Source organism: Lycium barbarum, chromosome 2 (genome assembly GCF_019175385.1).
Source record: "Lycium barbarum isolate Lr01 chromosome 2, ASM1917538v2, whole genome shotgun sequence".
NCBI lineage: Eukaryota > Viridiplantae > Streptophyta > Magnoliopsida > Solanales > Solanaceae > Lycium > Lycium barbarum.
The window spans coordinates 124738475-124758001 of NC_083338.1; the positions used below are offsets into that span (position 1 = coordinate 124738475).

General features: G+C 33.6%; 2 protein-coding genes across 2 annotated transcripts; both read left to right on the forward strand.

Moving 5' to 3' along the window:
* The first annotated feature begins 1684 nt into the window (after positions 1–1684).
* On the forward strand, positions 1685–11719 carry LOC132627067 (eukaryotic translation initiation factor 3 subunit F-like). The gene is made up of 6 exons (XM_060342148.1): positions 1685–2012; positions 5039–5118; positions 9081–9310; positions 9759–9880; positions 9963–10076; positions 11276–11719. The coding sequence occupies exons 1-6, from the start codon at positions 1788–1790 to the stop codon at positions 11363–11365; spliced, it is 861 nt and encodes a 286-aa protein (XP_060198131.1). The 5' UTR covers positions 1685–1787; the 3' UTR covers positions 11366–11719.
* Positions 11720–15998: 4279 nt separating this feature from the next.
* LOC132627068 (uncharacterized) lies at positions 15999–19038 on the forward strand. The gene is made up of 2 exons (XM_060342149.1): positions 15999–16493; positions 18309–19038. Exons 1-2 carry the CDS (start codon positions 16133–16135, stop codon positions 18647–18649), a joined length of 702 nt encoding a protein of 233 aa, XP_060198132.1. The 5' UTR covers positions 15999–16132; the 3' UTR covers positions 18650–19038.
* The last annotated feature ends 489 nt before the right edge of the window (positions 19039–19527 follow it).

Consider the following 19527-nt stretch of genomic DNA (forward strand, 5'->3'; position numbering starts at 1 on the left):
GTTTTATTCAACTCAAACCTATAAAAATTAATAGAACCGCTTCGTCTTCTTCAACAAGTTTTTCAACCTCAACAAAAGTTTGACAAGTATTTATATTTTTACTACTTTTCATAATGTGGATAACAATTAATCATATTAATACCTTTTTCTTTTTTAAATTATCCATATTTGTTAGTTTAATAATTCAATTATGGGGTGTTGTTACCTCATGAACTATACATTTTCTATATAAGTAATAACTTGTTTGATCAAGCTTCTAAAAACAACTTATTTTAAAAAAGTATTTTTTTCGAAAGTATTTTTGGCTAAAAGCAGTTTGTGTTTGACCAATTAATTTGAAAGTACTTTTGAACAGCAATTAGTGTTTGGCCAAACTTTTTTTTTTTGCTAAACTTTTAAAAAGTGCTTCTATGTGTATTTTTTTCAAAAGTACTTTTCAAAAAAGTGATTTTGGCAAAAACTATTTTTTTAGCTTCTGAAAAATTACTTATGGTATTCCCCAAAAGCATTTATTTTCTCCCAAAAGCTTGGCCAAACACCTCACTTATTTTAAAATAAGCACTTATTGAAAAAATAAATACTTTTGAGGGGAAAATAAGTTTGACCAAACAGGCTATAACTCTTGCACTGCCGAGCGTCGTGGAGTGAAACTTCACTTACTTTGTTGTGTGGGAGTTAGAAAATAAGTCAAAAGAGCATTTATGTAGAATTTTACCTTCTTTTTTTATTCTTATTATCATTTTTCTTCTTCAAATCTCCTATATCCTTTGCTTATAACAACAATTGAACTCATAGCCTTAAAGTGATAGTAACATCAAAAATAAAATAATCATAGTAAAAAATGACGATTGAATTTTATCATAACAGTAAAATAAGTTAAAGAAGATAACTATAAAATAGTTAGATATGAAAATCTAACAAAAAAGAAACAAAAATTGAACACTAAAGCATAGAACAACATGTTCTTTCTTCTTACCTTATCTAAATTGATTGATTTCTTTTTCTTCTTCTTCAAAATCCAACAACTTTTTATGATAACAGTAAATCTAATTGAAAATCTATATTCCTAAAATAACATTAAAAACTCGATAAAAATAAACTTAATTTCAAATTAGAAAAACATTTTGTACTTTATAAAAATAAACTCAATTGAGAAGACTGAATATTAAACGTACTTTAATAAATATTGTGAGCTTTATAAGTTATGTCTTTTTAACTTAATCACTATCATTGATAAATTTAATTGCAATTTGCAACTGATTTATCATTTTCTTATTAAATAAATTATTTTTGATGCTTATTCTAAAGCTACGAGTTTCAATTAGTTTCTGTTATTAACAAAACATGGGACTCGAAGAAAAAAAAATAATAAAAAAGAAAGAAGAACCAAGTAAGAAATAAGAATAATTTGTTTTAAAAATAAATTTAAAATACCTCATATATACTTTTTTCAAACCTTTTTTTTGTAACTCTTGCATGGGTTGTTTCGATAAATAATACTCCCTCTGTCCCAATTGATATGATACACTTTTTGTTAAGAATATCTATTTTTTTATTTAACAACAATTTACTTTCTATTCTTTGATTTATTTTAAATCACAAAATTCAATTTTTTTTTTATTTCTTACGATTTCGTGGCTAGTCACACTATACAGTATAAATTGGGCTCCTTAATTAAAACCCACTTTTGTAAGGCATTTAGCCACGGCCCAAATCTCCTCCATCCGAAAACCCTAGGAACACTATCAACTCTCTTTCTCTACACTTTTCTTCGGTACGAACAAACAATGGCGTCGAGTGATCACACGATACTGCAATTTGCAGCATCTTCAACTACTACCTTATCTGCTAAGGTTCATCCTTTAGTTATCTTCAACATATGTGATTGCTATGTTAGACGTCCTGATCAAGCTGACCGAATCATTGGCACTCTTCTTGGATCAGTATTGCCTGATGGTACTGTTGACATACGCAATTCCTATGCTGTTCCTCATAGCGAGTCACAAGATCAGGTTGAAATTCTTTCTCATATAAGTATTTTTACACTATTGAAAAAAAAATAAGTTAAATTAAGGCCCCGTTTGTCCATAGATATCAAAAAATATTTCACTTTTTTTGGAATTTTGGAGTTTGAGTTGGAGTTGTGTTTGGCCATAGTTTTTGAAATTGTAGTTTTTGGTGAAATGTAATTGTAAAAATGTGAAAAAAGTGAAATTTTTTGTAAAATAAGTTTTTTGAGATTTTGGTATCCCGGAATACATTCGGAATTCTCATGGCCAAACGCTGATTCCGGAAAAAAGTGAAAAAAATTTCCGGAATAAAGTGAATAATTCTTATGGCCAAATGGGGGCTAAGTTTTCCGTTTTACCCCTGTTGTTCATTATTATTGTTTTCATTGATACCATGTTTGTTTCCATTGTTCTTAAAATTATATTGGATGGCTCAGTTGTTTGAGCATGGGGCTTCCATAATGGAGGTCTCAGGTTCGAAACCCCCTGGGGATTTGTCTTGTGGGTTGAGCTCGTCGCACGAGGCTTGCCTAGTGCCGGTTATCTCTCTTGTGTGGTTTGTGGGATATTGCATAGGAGTGGGGTTTACCCTGTGAGCAATCGAAGGGTAGCGGATGCAGGTTCACTTGTCATAAAAAAATGTGTTGTAAACCCATTGTAACTCCGTTGTTATATAATCACGAAGAAGCTCAATTTTTGTAACTACGGATTTGGTGGTTTTTGCGCGGTTACTTATTTCATTTAATAAACATGTTATTAAACCACAACAAACAATACAGTATATCCAACTATTTTTAGTCATTAATATTGTACAATATGATATTATACATTATGAAACCATGGGTAATGACCATCAAAACAGAGTGCTAGGGTCAATTTGAGCGATTTTTAGAACTTGTAATGAACACTGATAGCCTGGTAGTTCAGTATTTTCTATTGAGTAGGCGTTTCGTCATAGATTCCAAATGTTTTTCACTTTATTTGGAATTTATGGAGTTGGAGTTGAAGATGGAGTTGTGTTTGATTATACTTTTTGCAAAGAATGTTTTTTTTTTTTTTTTGACATTGCTTTTTGCAAAGAATATTTGGAAGAATGCTCATGTTTGAATGTACTTAAATACAACTTCAAAAGTGAACTGTTAGTTGGGAAACAGGTTATAAGTTTTTTTTTTTTTTTTCAAATTTGAAATTCAACTTCAAGTGATTTGAAATTTTCATGGCCAAACACTTATTTTCAAATAAAGTGAAAAATTATTCCAAAAAAAGTGAATATTTTTTATGGCCAAACTGGTCCTTAATTTCAAAATGACAACATAGAGGGACAAAAGTTATGGGGAGGAATGAGAGAAAGAATAGGAGAAGAGACTTTGTTATTGTGCAAATTTCAGTAAATTTAGGGTATAGAGTGCATTTTGGATAACTCTAGATGAGCTGCTTGATTGCGATTTAAGTTCTATTGCAGAAATTGTGAATGAATTCCTATACTGTGTTTTGTATGCAGTTACCATTTCTCAAAAAAAAAAAATTTGTGGTCTGTATGCATAGACTAATGGTTAACCATGCATAGGAAATATTGAACACATAGATTTTATATAACAAGAGACAATAATTGTGCTTCCTCTAGAGCCTAAAGTGCGTCTTTTTGATTTATTTGTGTTTTCGAAGGATCATAGTTCTAGTGCAATGAACAAACGAATGTAATGACAATATTGTGCTTTATCGCTGTATGGGAACTTGTAATTTTTGGCACCATGTTTGTGCAACATGAAATGCTTTTTTGACATATCAGAAAGAAATCAACCATCCAATGAAATATAAGAACAACTGAATAGTAACTGAATAGCAACCTGATCGCATTGTAGATTGATAGTGAGGCAATGACTTTTACAGGAGAGATTGATCCTACTACACTTTGTAAATATTTTTATTTTTCACCAGTTCAGTATTTCTTCTTTTATGTTTTCTCACATTTTAAATGTCTTTGATATGCTTACCAATCATGGTGGCCATGATCAATCTGAACAACAGATGTGCGGAAGGTAAATGCATATACACGAGGCGAGAATGTCAGTAGAGCTAAAGATTAGAAAGAAGAAAAAACAGAGGGGATCATTTTTTTTATTTTTTATCTCAAGTTAATATAAGTCAAATGACTTGGCTAAAACTTAAAACCGCATCTAAATAATTACGTCGGGTGTTAAAGTTCATCCGAGACTCAGATCATAAAAGCATGCGACTGGCAATTTAATGATTTTCAATTCATAGATTTCACTTAGTTGGAAATTTTTCTATTTCTTTTTTAATGTGATTGTTGTTTGTGCTTATTGTTACTTTTTTTTTTCATTGCTCCTTTCTTTACTAAAGCTCATGTTTTAATTCTGATTTGTACTCAAGGTCCCAGTAGACCTTGGGCAGTTTTCTATGGTTTTGGCCTTTGATAACACTAGTTAAGCGGCTAGTTTGCATGGTATTGAGCTTAAGCATCCCTGAAGCAAGCCTTAACACTGCGATAGAGCAATTTCTGGAAATTGCTACTTCCTCTGTCCCGATTTATGTGATATAGTTTGACTATTTAAGGAGTTTAAGAAAGAGAGGAAGATTTTTGGAACTTGTGGTCTAAAACAAGCTGTAGATATTTGTGTCGCTGTAAATCATTTCATTAAGGGTAAAAGGGGAAGTTCCAAATTAAATTATTTCTAAATATAGAAATGTATCACTCTTTTTGGGACAAACTAAAAAGGAAAGTGTATCACATAAATTGGGACAAAGGGAGTAAATCTTTTTCCCTTCTCTTCTTTCCCGTCCATTCTACACTCCCCAGACCCACTTTGCGGGATGACACTGGGTATGTTGTTGTGCTTTCCCGTCTTGTCTTTTGTTCCTAACTTTTCAATATGAGCAGAAAACACATTTCTATTATGGACCTTTTTTTTTTTTTTTTTTGTGAAAATCATGGACCCAACTTTTTTCTAGATAGTTTTTGTAATGCTCTTGATAACATTTTCTTGGCGTTTCGTCCTTGATTTTAGGTTGCCTTGGATATTGATTACCATCACAATATGTTGTCATCTCATCAGAAGGTGAATCCAAAGGAAGTCATTGTTGGATGGTAACTCCACCTTTCCCTTTTTTTCTTCTGAGGGATGTTGTCTGTTGTGTCAAAGTCTTAGCTCCAACTATTTCCAGATTGGAAACTTTTCTGTATTGCTGCAGCATGAAGTCTTTAGCGTCCATTAGCCTTATAATATAAGTAGCACTGTATATTCTTATGCATGTGATTGAAATTGGAATCTGATATCCGGAGCATGCCATGCTTGATGGTAGATGAAAAAGATGTCTAAAAGGTGAATTTATGCAAGTTCTATTTCCATATACATATTATTAGGCATATTTGGGACTCATTTGGAGGAAAGGGAAACTACCACAGGTGACTGTAGGCGGCTAAAATCTCATGAGGCTTAATGCGTTCTAGAAATACCTTACGCTTTGTATTTTCTGTTATTTATCTATTCACATTTTCATTCTAGATTTTATTTAATGTATATGACCGTAATATGTGTGTGTGTATGCATAAATCTACATGCATACATAAATAGATTTTTCAATATTACATTATTTTTGATGTTGTACATTCTAATAGATTTTTCTAATTTTTTATAGTTCATTTATCTTTAAAAAACAAAATTCTTCTGGTTGGTGCCCCCGCCCATGGGACTGATGGCTCGCTTTCCTCTTGTGCTCCGCTTTTAAAGATACTTTCATATCTACAAATTGTAGTGTATTTCCACAGGTTTTTATGTGCATCCAATCCCCCATAAAGGGTCTTGTGAGTTGTGACCTTTGAAGGAAAGAGAAAGCATTTTCTGCAATAAGTGAAAGAGTTGAATGCTGTAGTGCTATTGAGAATAAGGATACAAGGGGAACTTTCTTTTCCTAGAGAACTTCCAGCATTATGTTTTTTGACAGTTGTCTCTATCAGGGATCCATACAGTAAAACTTCATATTATTTCCTACTTTTGTTGCCCTTTTGAAATATTTGTTGTGGCCGATTTATTTTCTCCGTTCGCTTCTGTAGAAGGCCTTGAGAGGTATCTCTATCGGGTAAGCAAACCTACTAGTAAAGACTCGAGAATATATTTGTCAATTTGCTTATTTGGGGATTGGTAGCAGAGCAGTGGGAGTGTATTTATAATTAATAGATATGGTATCGTGCACTGCAATCAAGTGCTTGCATTCGTATTCACTAATGAGCCAGTCAAACACTACTATGGTTGTGAAGTTTTATTTGTATAGACAGCTTAACAGTCTGTGCTTGATTACTCTCCATTATTTTAGTTTGGTCATGTCACTTATAATGTAATCTGGAGATACCTCCAATTTAATGTATGTAAGACTTGAAAGATGTTGAAAAGAATGACAATGATGTGCGGAAGTAGGAAGAAGGAACTATAGGATCCGATTAAATGTAATCTGTTTTCCGTTTCACTTGGATTCCTAAGATTCTGACAAAGGTATACCTTCACTTCGTTAGCAGCAAAAAGGGTACTTTTTGTTAAGAAAGAGGGGGATTATCAGTACGAGGGGTAATTTTGACGGCTGAGAACTTAAGAAAAAGGAGGATTACCTACTTCAGTTGGGGTTTCATGAGTAAGGATTTAGGTGTGAAGACGCGGATCATCTTCTTCTACATTGTCGGGTAGCTTCTTGGTTGTGGTGAAAATTCTGAAATGGTTTGGAATACAATGGATTATGTATGGATTTGTGAAAGGACTATTGTTTACCTGAACCTATGGAAAGCGGAGGAGAAGAAATAGGGCGTGGAGGGTTGCTCCGCCCGCATTTATGTGGGTAATCTGGAGAGAAAGAAATAGAAGAGCTTTTGAGGGTGTAGAGAGTATTCTTGCACAGTTAAATAATAACCTCTTATCCTTGGTTCTTTTTGGTGCATCCAAGAGGTTCCTTTATGTGTAGGAGATAGGGTGACATTGGTAGAAAATCATAATCTTATTGTAGGTTTTCTACTCTTTTGATATAGTATAAGGGTGTTTACGCCCGAAAGTGCAATAAATCCTTATCACTTCATCAAAAAAACCTGTATTCACTGTATGAAATGTTCCATTAACAGAATACACCTACTTGTTAGTTCCTCATAACTTCCTAATAGGGGTCATGCCATGGAAGTAACTCATCTGCTGTATGCAGATGATGCTCTAGTTTTTTGTGAAGCTGAGGTATTACAAGTCAGGCATCTGAGGGTTATTCTTACCATTTTTAAAGGTATTTCTGGGCTGCATGTAAACTGGCACAAAAGCCATCTTTTTCCAGTGAATCAAGTTGGGAACCTACAGGAAATAGCTGAGAACATAGGCTGCCAAGTGGGATCTCTGCCCACAAAATACCTGGGCCTGCCCTTGGGTGCTAAAAACAAAGAATTGGAAATTTGGTGTGAGGTGCTGGAAAAATGTGAAAGGAAGCTGGCTAGATGGAAGAGCCAGTATCTATCTTTGGGGGGCAGAGTGACACTGATAAAATCTGTGATGGATGGTCTTCCTTCTTACATGATGAGCCTATTCCCAGTCCCAAAAAGCATTGAAAAGAAGTTTAACCAACTGAGAAGAAACTTCCTCTGGCATGGTAACAAAGAAAAGAAAGGTCATAATCTGGTGAATTGGGATGATTTGACTCTTAGTAAAACTCAAGGAGGTTTGGGGATAAAGAACTTAAGTATACAAAATAATTGTCTACTACTTATGTGGCTATGGAGACTCTGCTTTAAAGATAGGGCCCTCTGGAAAAGATTCATTGCACAGAAATATGGTCTTCTAAATCAGTGGACCACTTTAGAAGTTGATGGAACCTTTGGGTGTAGAGTATGGAAGACAATTAGAAGGTTGTGGCCCTTGCTAAATAGTAAAATGCACATAAAAGTGAGGAATGGACTAAAAACAGATTTTTGGAATGAAGAATGGATAGGAGATACTAGTCTAAAAGAGATGTTCCCAGACTTATACATCATAAGCCTTCAGAAAAATGCCACTGTCTTTCAATTGTGGAGCAATCAAGGGTGGAACTTGATTTTTAGAAGAGCCTTGAACGATTGGGAAATAGACAGAGTAACAAACTTGCACCAGATTTTAGGTACCTTCCAGGGCACCTCAATTGGCCCTGATGGACCTGTCTGGGAGTTGCATAACAAGGGAGATTTCACAGTAAAATCTTGTTATTGGAACATGAATAGCAATCAGTTAATACTAGCAGAATGGCCTTGGAAACTAATTTGGAAGGTCAAAGTTCCTCATAAGGTAGCCTGTTTTACATGGTTGGTAATCAGAAGAGCATGCCTAACTCATGAAGCTTTACAAAGAAGAGGTACTCAGATTTGCTCAAGGTGTTTTATGTGTGGACAAGAAACAGAGATCAATGGTCACCTGTTCCTACACTGCAAAACAGCTGTAAATCTGTGGAGCATGTTCTTATGTTTACTTGGAGTGAGTTGGGTCATGCCAAAGACCACTTTTGAACTTTTGAATAGCTGGAAAGGAATTGGAAAAAGAAGATCTAAGGAGAACTGGTGGGAGAATATACCAGCATGCATCTGGTGGACACTATGGAAAGAAAGGAATGCAAGATGTTTTCATGATAATGGCAGCAGCACTCAAAAGATCAAGATGAAGTGCCTTAGTTTACTTTATTTTTGGTGTAAACAGGATATGGTGGGGGAAGTAGAATCTTTAGTTGATTTTATAGGACATCTGTAAGCTCTAGTTTTTTTTGTTGTTTCAGGGTAGTTTCAGCCTACCAAGGGATGTAAGATTATACCTCATCACCATATGATGAGTTTTTTGTGTGAATACAAAGTTACCTTTTACTCAAAAAAAAAAACTTCCTAATACTGGTAACTATAGGTTGCATATCACATACTTGAATTCTTGCTGTTATCTGTCTTACTTTGTAACTGCTTTTAAGTTCATTTATCTTGAATATTTAACTGCATCCACCAAAGTCAGTTCCTTGACCTATGAACTCACTGAGCTAATGAAACTGTGAATATCTGATACTTGGACTTCACAGGTTTTCTACTGGTTCCGGAGTCACAGGTGGCAGTGCTTTGATCCATGAGTTTTTTTCTAGAGAAACCACAAATCCTATACATTTGACTGTTGACACTGGATTCACAAATGGAGAAGCTTCTGTAAAAGGTTTTGTTTCTGTGCATTTGTCTATTGGACATCAGCAGCTTGCTGCACAATTTCAGGAAATTCCATTGGACCTGCGCATGGTTGAAGCTGAAAGGATTGGATGTATGTCTCCACTTACCTCCCATGCCATATATGATAGGCTATTGTCCTTGCATATTCTTTGTGTTTCCTTTTTTTTTTTTTTTTTTTTTTTATACTGTAACTGATGTCAGGGAATAGGCTGAGGGTTTGTGTTTTTTTTTTGGGGGGGGAGGGGGGGGGGGGTGGTGTTGTAGAATCTAGTTGAGAAGTGTTTATGATTTCTTGCTTAGCAGTTTACTGAATCCCTAGTACATGAGTTCATTATAATAATTTTGGTGATCTAATTATCATCCATCTAACGGAGAGATGCAAAAGTTAGCCATACTCTAAATGTATTCCAATAGAAAGGGTAAGTAGTAGTATCTTCTTTATGTTTGGTGATAGAAAGAGTTAGAGAGCACAAGTCATGTTAATTTCATTTGCACAATGAAGTTTCTCACTGGAGTTTTCTTATGTTCCTTTACTTTAGTTGATATACTGAAGACGACTGCGGTAGACAAACTCCCCAACGATCTCGAAGGAATGGAAGCCTCAATGCAACGATTACTTGCTCTGATTGATGACATCTACAAATATGTTGACGACGTTGTGGTAACTGAACTTGCAGCACAAAAACTTTGCACCTGCTTTGCTCCTGTTTAAGTCATTTTTCCAAATTGATATTCCTTTTCAGGAAGGACGCGTCCCACAAGACAATAAAATCGGAAGGTTCATATCTGATACCGTGGCTTCCCTTCCCAAGCTCTCATCTCAAGACTTCGATAAGCTTGTTAATGATGGGCTCCAGGTGGTTGTTTTTACCTTTAAATTGAATAAATTGAATTGCCGATTTCCAATGTTTCCTGCCAATTCCCGCCCCACCCTCCCTAACCAAGTGGAAGTTTTTTTGAAATGAAATTAAGGATGTAGACATGTCATTTTATTTCTCAATAGTTTTTATGCACTGTAGTTTGAAATGTCAGGAATCACCTTTTGGGGGTTATTTGTGGAACGGAGAAGTACTTCAGTTACCATCCAATTAGCTTTGTGGCAATTCCCGCCTTGAGCCAACCCTTTCAGCAAGTTTTTCTTCAACTTCTAAAACATTAAAGTTTCTCATTCTGCTTAAACACTTTTAGGTATGAGAACATAGTGATAGATTCTATCCTTTTCTTCTTGTTTCCAATCCATGCACACTTTTGCCTTGGCAGCTGGCCCCTCCACCCCGAAGGTTCTTACCCCTTATCCTAGCCATCTAGGCCCCTTTTTCTTCTTTCCTCCTCCTTCCCAGTTAAAATAGCGCCCATCCAACTTAAAACATCACCCTTAATTGACCACCAGCAGCTTAAGTCCCAAAATCATTTCATTGGGCAATCATACATCTTTTACTGCGCTTAAATTTAAAAAGTAAAAACTGCGATGTGTCAGTTTTGGGTAAGAGAACCTGGAAAATTTACTCTTAGTTATGTGATTTCGACTGGATTATTGTGCTTTTCATTCCGGACCGTTTCTTCTCCTTGTAAAACTCCAGTCTTGGTTCCTTTTATTCTATTTTAATTTCTATTTTAAAAATTAACTTCCCTCTCACTCCCCCACCACCAGACCTTCCCACTCTGTGGTCAGCTATTCCTCCTTATTCTCTTTTCTGTTTTCAATTTGGAGTTTTGTACAATAGAATTTTATACAATCTTTCATATTAAGCATATGTAAATGTTGGATAAAAAATCCTGATTCATTATGTTAGTAGAATGTAGCATTAAGGGTCAAGTTGCAATGTCATTAAATTTTAATGTCCTACAAAAAAGTTCCTAGGGCGGTAGTTGCTTCAAAGCAAAAAGTTGAATGGGATCTATGAGCGGTCGTAGAATTATCGTCTGGCTGTGTTGGCGCCCTTAAATTTGTTGTAGAAAACAACTTACGTGCTAATGAGTTTGTCAGTTACCATTGATATGAATGAAGCTTAAACCAGATCGGGTTGGCCGAACCTGAATTAAATTTCCCTTGCAGGACCAATTGCTGTTGCTCTATTTGGCAAGCCTCACAAGGACACAACTGGGCTTCGCAGAAAAACTTAACACTGCTGCTCAAATCCTGTGATGATGATTAATTCATTCTTCTTTTTGTAGCGCAATATCAGAATTTGTCTAGTTAACCGATTTTTGGCCAGAACGATGTTGAGGCCAGTCCTTTTGACAAGGCGGGGTGTCATAAGTTTGGAGAATTGTATGTTATATTTTGTTATTAGTTTACATATTACTTTCTTTGTTCCTTTTCTGGTTTTGTACTAGACAAATACCATGTGGTGAAGACTGAGGTAGACCTTAGCGTACTTGATTTATTGAATATTCCCTTGAGGATGAATTTTAATCCATTTTGGAGGTTGCCTGAAATTGGAGAATTTTTCTGGTGAGTTGTAAATTTAAACAGGTTCCAATGTCAGTTTCCTTATAACTTGTTTCACTTTGTTGGATCGACTGTTTTGATCCTTATTTTGTTAGTTATGAGAAGTGTTAAGTCTGTTACTTCCCTATTTGCATGAAATACTTTCAATTTTGAGACATCTTAAGAGTGGTAAAAAAACAATTCGCTGAATTTATAGAATACTCTTTAATACAACTTTTACTTGTAAATACTCAAAACTGATTTAGATATCAATACGATGCTATGCTGTAGCTTGTAGGTGCAAACTACAATGCTAACCTTTGTTGAAAAGCCGGGAGATTCATTTGACGATTTAGTTCTAAGTTTGTTCTAATGTTCCAAGTCAGTTTCCAATGTTTTGATTATCTTCAGACTCTTAATACTTGAAGGAATATGGGATAGATCCTATGATGCATTATGTGTATTTTTTTCATTTGGGGAGACTATTTCAACGAAATCGGAAAGCCATGTCTGTATTTTTGCTTCTAAACTTGATAATTACAATAGTTAAACCAATAACTCGCAACAATCTGATATGATCATACAATTTTACATTGAAGTAATTGGGAATGTTAAACAGGTTCCATTGTTCTGCTTAGTGCACCTTAGCTGCACTAGGCACCTCCTCTGTACAAGTGCTACTGTGCTAGGATTCTGTATGTTACATAGTAACACTGTGAAACATCGGCTTACCATTGTATATTTTTAGAGTAAAAGTAAAAATTGGAGGCCTTCTCCTGTTCAGACAAAACTAATGTATTTATATATTATGACTCGTGATCTGTATTTGCAAATAGTTAAACAACGGTGAAACCTTGATATACTAAAAGTGACAAATAAAAGTGAAGGGAGGGAGCAGTAGTAATTGATTTTGAGGACTATAGTTTGATCAAGTTTTTCAAAAGTTAAAAAAAAATAAAAAAATAAAGAAGTAAAATATCTATCTTAGAAAGTTGAGGTGTTTAGCCAAATTTTTAGGAAGCAGTAGAAAGTTGAAACATGTAGCTTCTCTCTAGAAATATATTTTGAAAGGTTGGCCAAACATAAAATTGATTCTCTAATACTAGTTAAAAAAATTATTATAGTTGATTATCAAACATATTTTGTTACTCTCTAATTTTTTTTTTCAAAAATTACTTCGGACATAAAACACATTTCATAATAAAAAGTTTGACCAAACAAGTTATAAAAGTTAGTGTAACCCTAAGGATAATCCACGGGAAACATTACTTAGAAGATAAGTTACATATTAAGATAGTGAAGGAATATTCCTTTTGCTTTTTAATAAAAGAAGGTTAGTTTGACAAATAATTCTTACCCGAGTAAATATTTTAAAACCAATTTCTCTTGCGAAAACAAATACTCCAAAACTAGTTGACATAACCCGTATGAATCATAAATATTCATTTCTTTGTCTGGTCCCGTTTCGTTTCTCAGTGGTCCAAATATAACAGTTGCGTAAGAGACCATGTTCAAATGCATTCAATACTGTGAGGGTTTATGGTTCGCCCTAACTTACAATAACTTTCCTCCTTAATCTAGATTTGAAAAATATTCTTGAGCTTGCATAAGATGAGAAGCTCATATTACATAGATGGAGTTATTGTAAAATTGATTTCTATAAATTGCAGAAATTTGTTGATATTGATGCTGATTTGCAATAATGATCTTGGAGGTTAGTGACATTGAACTTTTGACCTTACTTGCCTCATCGACAAAATTTCAATTCTAACAAATTTGACTTTGGACCTTGAAAGTTTGATCATGAGACAAACGAGGGTCAAAAGTTCAAGACCATCCATTTCCAAGGTTATTGGATATAATTTACTGACGTTTCTCCTACAGGTGGTAAGATTAGCCTATGAAAATATACGACCTACCCATTTCTTAACTCAGTGCCATTGACCTGTCCAATTCAGTCCATCTAAAAGTTTGATTGACCCATAACAAAGATTATCAAAATATTTAAGAATAAACTCTCTTTTGTTTGATACGTTATATTCCATATAGATTTTATAATAATATTGTTTGATAATTTAACAAATTATAAGAAAAATTAAAACTTTATGTTAGACGGTTTGAAATGTGAACCATTTTTCCTCTTCCTATGTGAGTTGTTTCCACTATTATACTTTGACACCTACGTTTTTTGTCCTTAGGAAGCATACACAACAGAAAGAATCTGCAGCAAATAAATAATATACCAAATTTCCAAGCTAAACATTCATTATTCAAAAAGGAAAATCAAAGGACTGGGTGTAAAATTTTGAACTATGATAGCCTAATATCAAAATTCATGGTTTGAAACTAAATGGTCAACAACGAAATTTCAAACTTTCAAGAATGAAATTAAGCTCTGTCAAACCTAAAATCTAAAATTGAATTACCATTCAAACTAGACTTGAAGTCTGTCAAAGCTTGACTTCTGTCCAACAGATAGAATGAATAAGTTTAAGCTTTTTAATTTATATTCATAAAGAAAGGCATTTACAAAATAGCCAAAGTACCTTTAACACTTTGGTGGTATTACAGACAAGGTTAATCAACAACTTATTCTACTATTGAGTTGGATGGTTTATGCTATTGCACTTTATAGCTTTACAGGCAACTGGGCATGGGCTGAATTGGTTCAAAGACGAGAAACGAGACAGAAAGAAACATACTACTGAATAAGATAATATAAGTTGATTCTAATAACAAAAATATTTATGTAAAATAGCATAAAAGATGTGGAAAATAAAGCAAAGGAACAAAACATTTTCCTTCATTTTTCTCTCAATTGTTTTTAAAATTAATTGGTTACGTCGTTAAATAAATAAAAATCAAACTCTTGAAAAGTAAATAATAGTGTATGTTTATGATTCATTAAAGTTACAACCAATGTGACAAGAGTGACAAAGAACATGGAAAGAAGCTACACTTAGGGTCAATTTTCAACATGTTTATGTTTGAACTATTTGGTTGAATTAAATTTCCAGGTAAAATTCATTTATATATCCTGTCAAAAGTGACACAGCAATTCAAACATTCCATGTGTGTGAATTAAATAGTCATCGACTTGTATACCATCTAACGAGCTAGTAGGTTAATATGTACTAGCTAGTAATATCAATATCGTATATATAGCATCGTTATTGTGCTAGATTTTTATGTTTCCTACGATTTTATATCATGTGCTCTACTGCCTAGTACTTAAATTACCTATCAAAAGATTCAAAAACAAAGAAAACATAAATTAAGTAAGAATATAATTGAGTGTGACCCATCGTTTTTATATTTGACGATTATTATATCATATGGTCAAGATTTTCTTAAGAAAAAAGTTACAACAAAAGAATTATTTCAATTCATTAATTTAAAACACAGAAGAAGTAAAGAAAGAGAGAAGTCAGTCTTACTAAAATCATAAAACTCAAAGTGATGCTGATGATTTATTCTAGATTAGTTGACTACTCAAGAAGAATTAATTAATGAGGTTGCGGTAGAAGACACAGTCCAAAATGTTTAATTAGAAGACCATAGCTATAGCCTATTGCTATTAACTTAGTTGGAAATGGTCCAACTAGTACTGATATTAGTCTTTAGATTGCTGGCTTTTTCAATGTACCTTCCAATTTCGTTACCAAATTACAAGTTTTAGTTCTTACGTTCAACTAGCCTACTTAGGCGACCCCCAACCCTACCTTTTGTTTATCTTTTCCAAAAAGTAGCCCCCACATGACTCCTAATTAAATATTTTGCCCATTATATCTCCCAGGTTGCTCCCTATAGGGTCTAAGTAGGATTAATTTCTAAACGCCGATAGTATATAAAAATAATAATTCACACTATTAAATTACCTGAAAAATTAACTACGGATTATCGTGTATAATGAATGATACTATTACTAACTTAAAAGTAAAGCATGTAACTTGTATAACATGTTAAAATGCAGTGACAAACTGACAATGTCATTTTTTTTTTCTTTTACTATAATGAATATGAAGTTAAGAATCGTCAGTATAATGTCTTTTACCTATCAGGTCATCCAATGATATCTATAAGTAAGCCTCAGAATTTGAAATTTGAATTATTAAAAAATAAAACAGATCACCACCTATTACAATAGTTAAAATGATTTAATGATGTAAAACTTTCTTACTCTGTTAAGAATATGTAGTTAACTTTAAAAGTTCAACATGTTTTGTAGATAACTCATCCTCGCTCAATGACCAACAATACTAAGTCACGTGTCAAGATCGTAGTGGGGGTGTTGAAACTTGCTCTAGCCATACACACACATATATATATATATATATATATAATGGTAATTTTCACACGTAAAAACACACAACACACATTGTTTTTCCTTCTTTCTATTCACAAATATATTCTCTGCTGTTACACTCTTCTAACTTGCTAAACTTGAAACTCTTCCTCCTCCTTCCTTCCTTCCTCTTTAACATGAATGACAACACTTGTTTGTGTTATTTCCATCCAAAAGAAGTAGTAATCGGAGTATGTGCTTTGTGCTTGAATGAAAGGCTTCTAATCTTGGCTTCTAAGCAAGAAAAGAAGAAGAAGATTAACATTATTAATCTGCAGGGAAAGAGAGATTACAGGAGCTTCTTGAGAGAAAAGAAGAAGAAGATTAATATTAATGATGATGAAGAAGAGCATAATCATCATCATTCAAGAATTCATTATCTGCCAAAGATGTTTCCTTTGAGCTCTCTTTTCAATCGCCTTGACATTAGACATTCACGCAAAGAGAGTATTCATGATAATGGTGATATTGATGTTTCTTCCACTTGCAGTTATGAAGGTACCTAATTAAGCATTAATTTCTTCTTTTTTTTTTCCCAGTATTTCACCCTCACACTGTCAATAATTAAAAGTACGTCTTGCTCATTAACATGCATCTCGGAAATATTCCGGCCTTAGTCAGGCAGCACAGTCAAACTAACTCGCGTATGAGCTCTCATTAAAATGGTAGGGATAAATGATTATTGGCTTAATTTCTTGAATTTTGGGACTCTAGTATAAAAAAACTCCCGATAATTCGTCGTGAAAGTGCCTTGATTGGTGTGGCTTTTATGTTCTTACAATTAAAATTATCTATTTTTGCAATTATAGGCTCAAATTTCGTATCTATTGAAATTCTACTATTTTTTCATGTATGCATATAATAGCAAAGTCAAAATTTTACTAGGAAATTCAAAAATATAAATAAGTATGCACACAAATAAACATTTGGGAATTCTATGTACTGAATATAATATTTTTTGAACTCCATATATACATTTTAGTTTTTTATTAAAGAGCACTTGAATGAACCGCTTGTACTCCTAGCTTCGTTTATATATACACACTTCACATACAAAATGTTGAATTCAATTGAACATGTTAAATTTATATTGCATCCGCTTCTGTCCCTACACACCACCCTCGCCCCGCCGTGTTTTCCCCTTCCTTTTGGACAGGTCTCTTTTCTTGTGAAGTTATGATGTTTTTGAATTTTTCAGCCTTTACTTTATTTTGGTTCTATATATTTGGACATTTATGTGGTGGTATTATTGAGTAAAATGGATAAATCCGGCCTAAAATCTTACACATCTTTCTAATCCATTTAACAACAAAGCATAATATGAGGAAATCTTTCTAAAAATAAGAGTAGTGAAAGCAAGGTGTCATGAGAAAATTAAAAAGGTCATTAACAATGAAGGTTATATTCTACACTCCACATCCCCACCCCACCCCCCCAACTCCCCCAACCCCTCCACCCCCAATCTTTTTATTTTAATTGTTCTGGGTCGAGAGTTTGTATCATGTAGAGGGAGAAACACGGGATACATTCAAACTGCAAAGATACAAAACTCAATTTACTTTAAAAAGTCAATTAAATAAAACCAGTAGTATGAACATTAGGTAAAGCAGTAGGTAGCAAGTGAATAACTACCACCAAATAAGTGCCTTTCTATATTTATGATTACCTAAAGTGGTTACTTTTATATTTTCAATTATATTCTGTTTTCATTGTTGAGTTTTGTGCAAACTTTCCATACAAAGTGCGTGTACATACTATACAGTGTCACAAAATTACGTGTTACGCAAGTTAATTAACCTTGCATACGAAGTATAGCAACTATAATTGTTGCATACTTATAGCTCTCCAATAATTAGTTAAAACATAATAATATAACTCTCCTTCTTCCGCTTTTTCCGTTTCGTTAAAATTTAACTTTGACGATTGGTTTATATATCTGAAGAATAACAATGTTTTCCCTAAATTTTAAAACTTTTTTCTACTAGTCTACCTCTTATTTATATAATTTTTCACTTATAATAAAGTCATGAAAAGCCTTATATATATATATATATATATATATATATATATATATATATATATATATATATATATTATATAATAATACTGGATTACTAGTTGTTTTCGCCGAAGTATTCTGTTCCACTTCTATTTTATGTTTCCTCTTTTTTGGCTTTTCGTTGATGATGAAAAACTATGAATTGACGTTAAATGCACGTAAAATTGAGAATCATTGTTTTTACTCATTATTTTTTCCTTACCTTGATTATAGATCTAACTCCCAAATTTTAACTTTTTTTTTTTTTTTGGTAGATTCGTTTATATCAATAAAGTTTGAAAATAATGGAGTAGGCTCATGGGAGAAGGGAGCAGTTGGCACAGTGCCAAAGGTGTCACTTAAGCATTGTGACAATATGTCTTGGACCAAAGGGTCCAACAAAGTTGCAGTAATAGAGCATGTTGCAAAGCCACGTATGCAGCTTAGGTGGCGAAAGCGGATTGGTCACATCTTCCACCTCATCAGAGTAAAGAGATCATCCACCAAAGGTGGTGCTAGTCATGTTTGCCATGTGAGCACCAAATTAGATGGAGTGAAGGTGAGACATGGACATGGATGGATAAGAACTCTGACAAAGAGAAAGACCAAAGAATGAATCATAATTCATATGAAAGCAAAGCAAACACCAAAAGGCCTTGTCTAAGAAAAAAGTAAAAGAAAAAAAGAGAAAAATAAGACAAGCTTTCATCCACTTACTCTCCTACCTTTTTAAAGTGTGAATGGAAATATAGCTTTTGTGAAGATTGGCTTGGCTTTTCCCCCTTTTTTTTTTCTTCTTTCTTCCCCCTTTCACTTGTTTGGCATATGTTGTATCCTAAAATGTGTGACAACCCCATGTTATAGCCACTTCTTGAATTGTCTAAGAAAAAAGGATGCTAAAAACATGAATTCTCCTCCCCATATCCTACATCTATACATTGTCTACATTTGTGTGTGTACTCTTGCCAACCCATGTTATAAATTGGCCTTTCTGGAAAGTGAAAATGGCAAAAAGTCCAATTTAATTAAATGCTCCACAAAAGGAAGAAAGAGCGTACATGAGCCATACTTCCTATGCCACAACTTGTCATCTAGTTGTCTTGGTCAGAGCTAGGCATCTTCTCTTGCTTCCTTTCACAACAATATCAATTTAGTGATTCTACAATAATTGACAGCTTTTGCTTTTTCACTTGATAAGACAATTCTTGGAAAGTTTATGTGCTCGTTCAAAATCTTATATTATAGTGTCTGACGGAGCATTTGGTATAGCATCAGATCATGCTAAGTAGATATGATAACATCCCGCTCTACGTTACCGTTCATATGATATTATTTTCATATTTGTCAGTACTAATGTCTGATAGAGTATTTGGTGAAATTTTGTATAATATTCAACTCCATTCGTTGCAATTTATAATTTTATATTTGAAAATAATTTAACTTTAAGCTCTGAGGAGATTTATTTTTTGCCACACAAATATTATGATACATTCA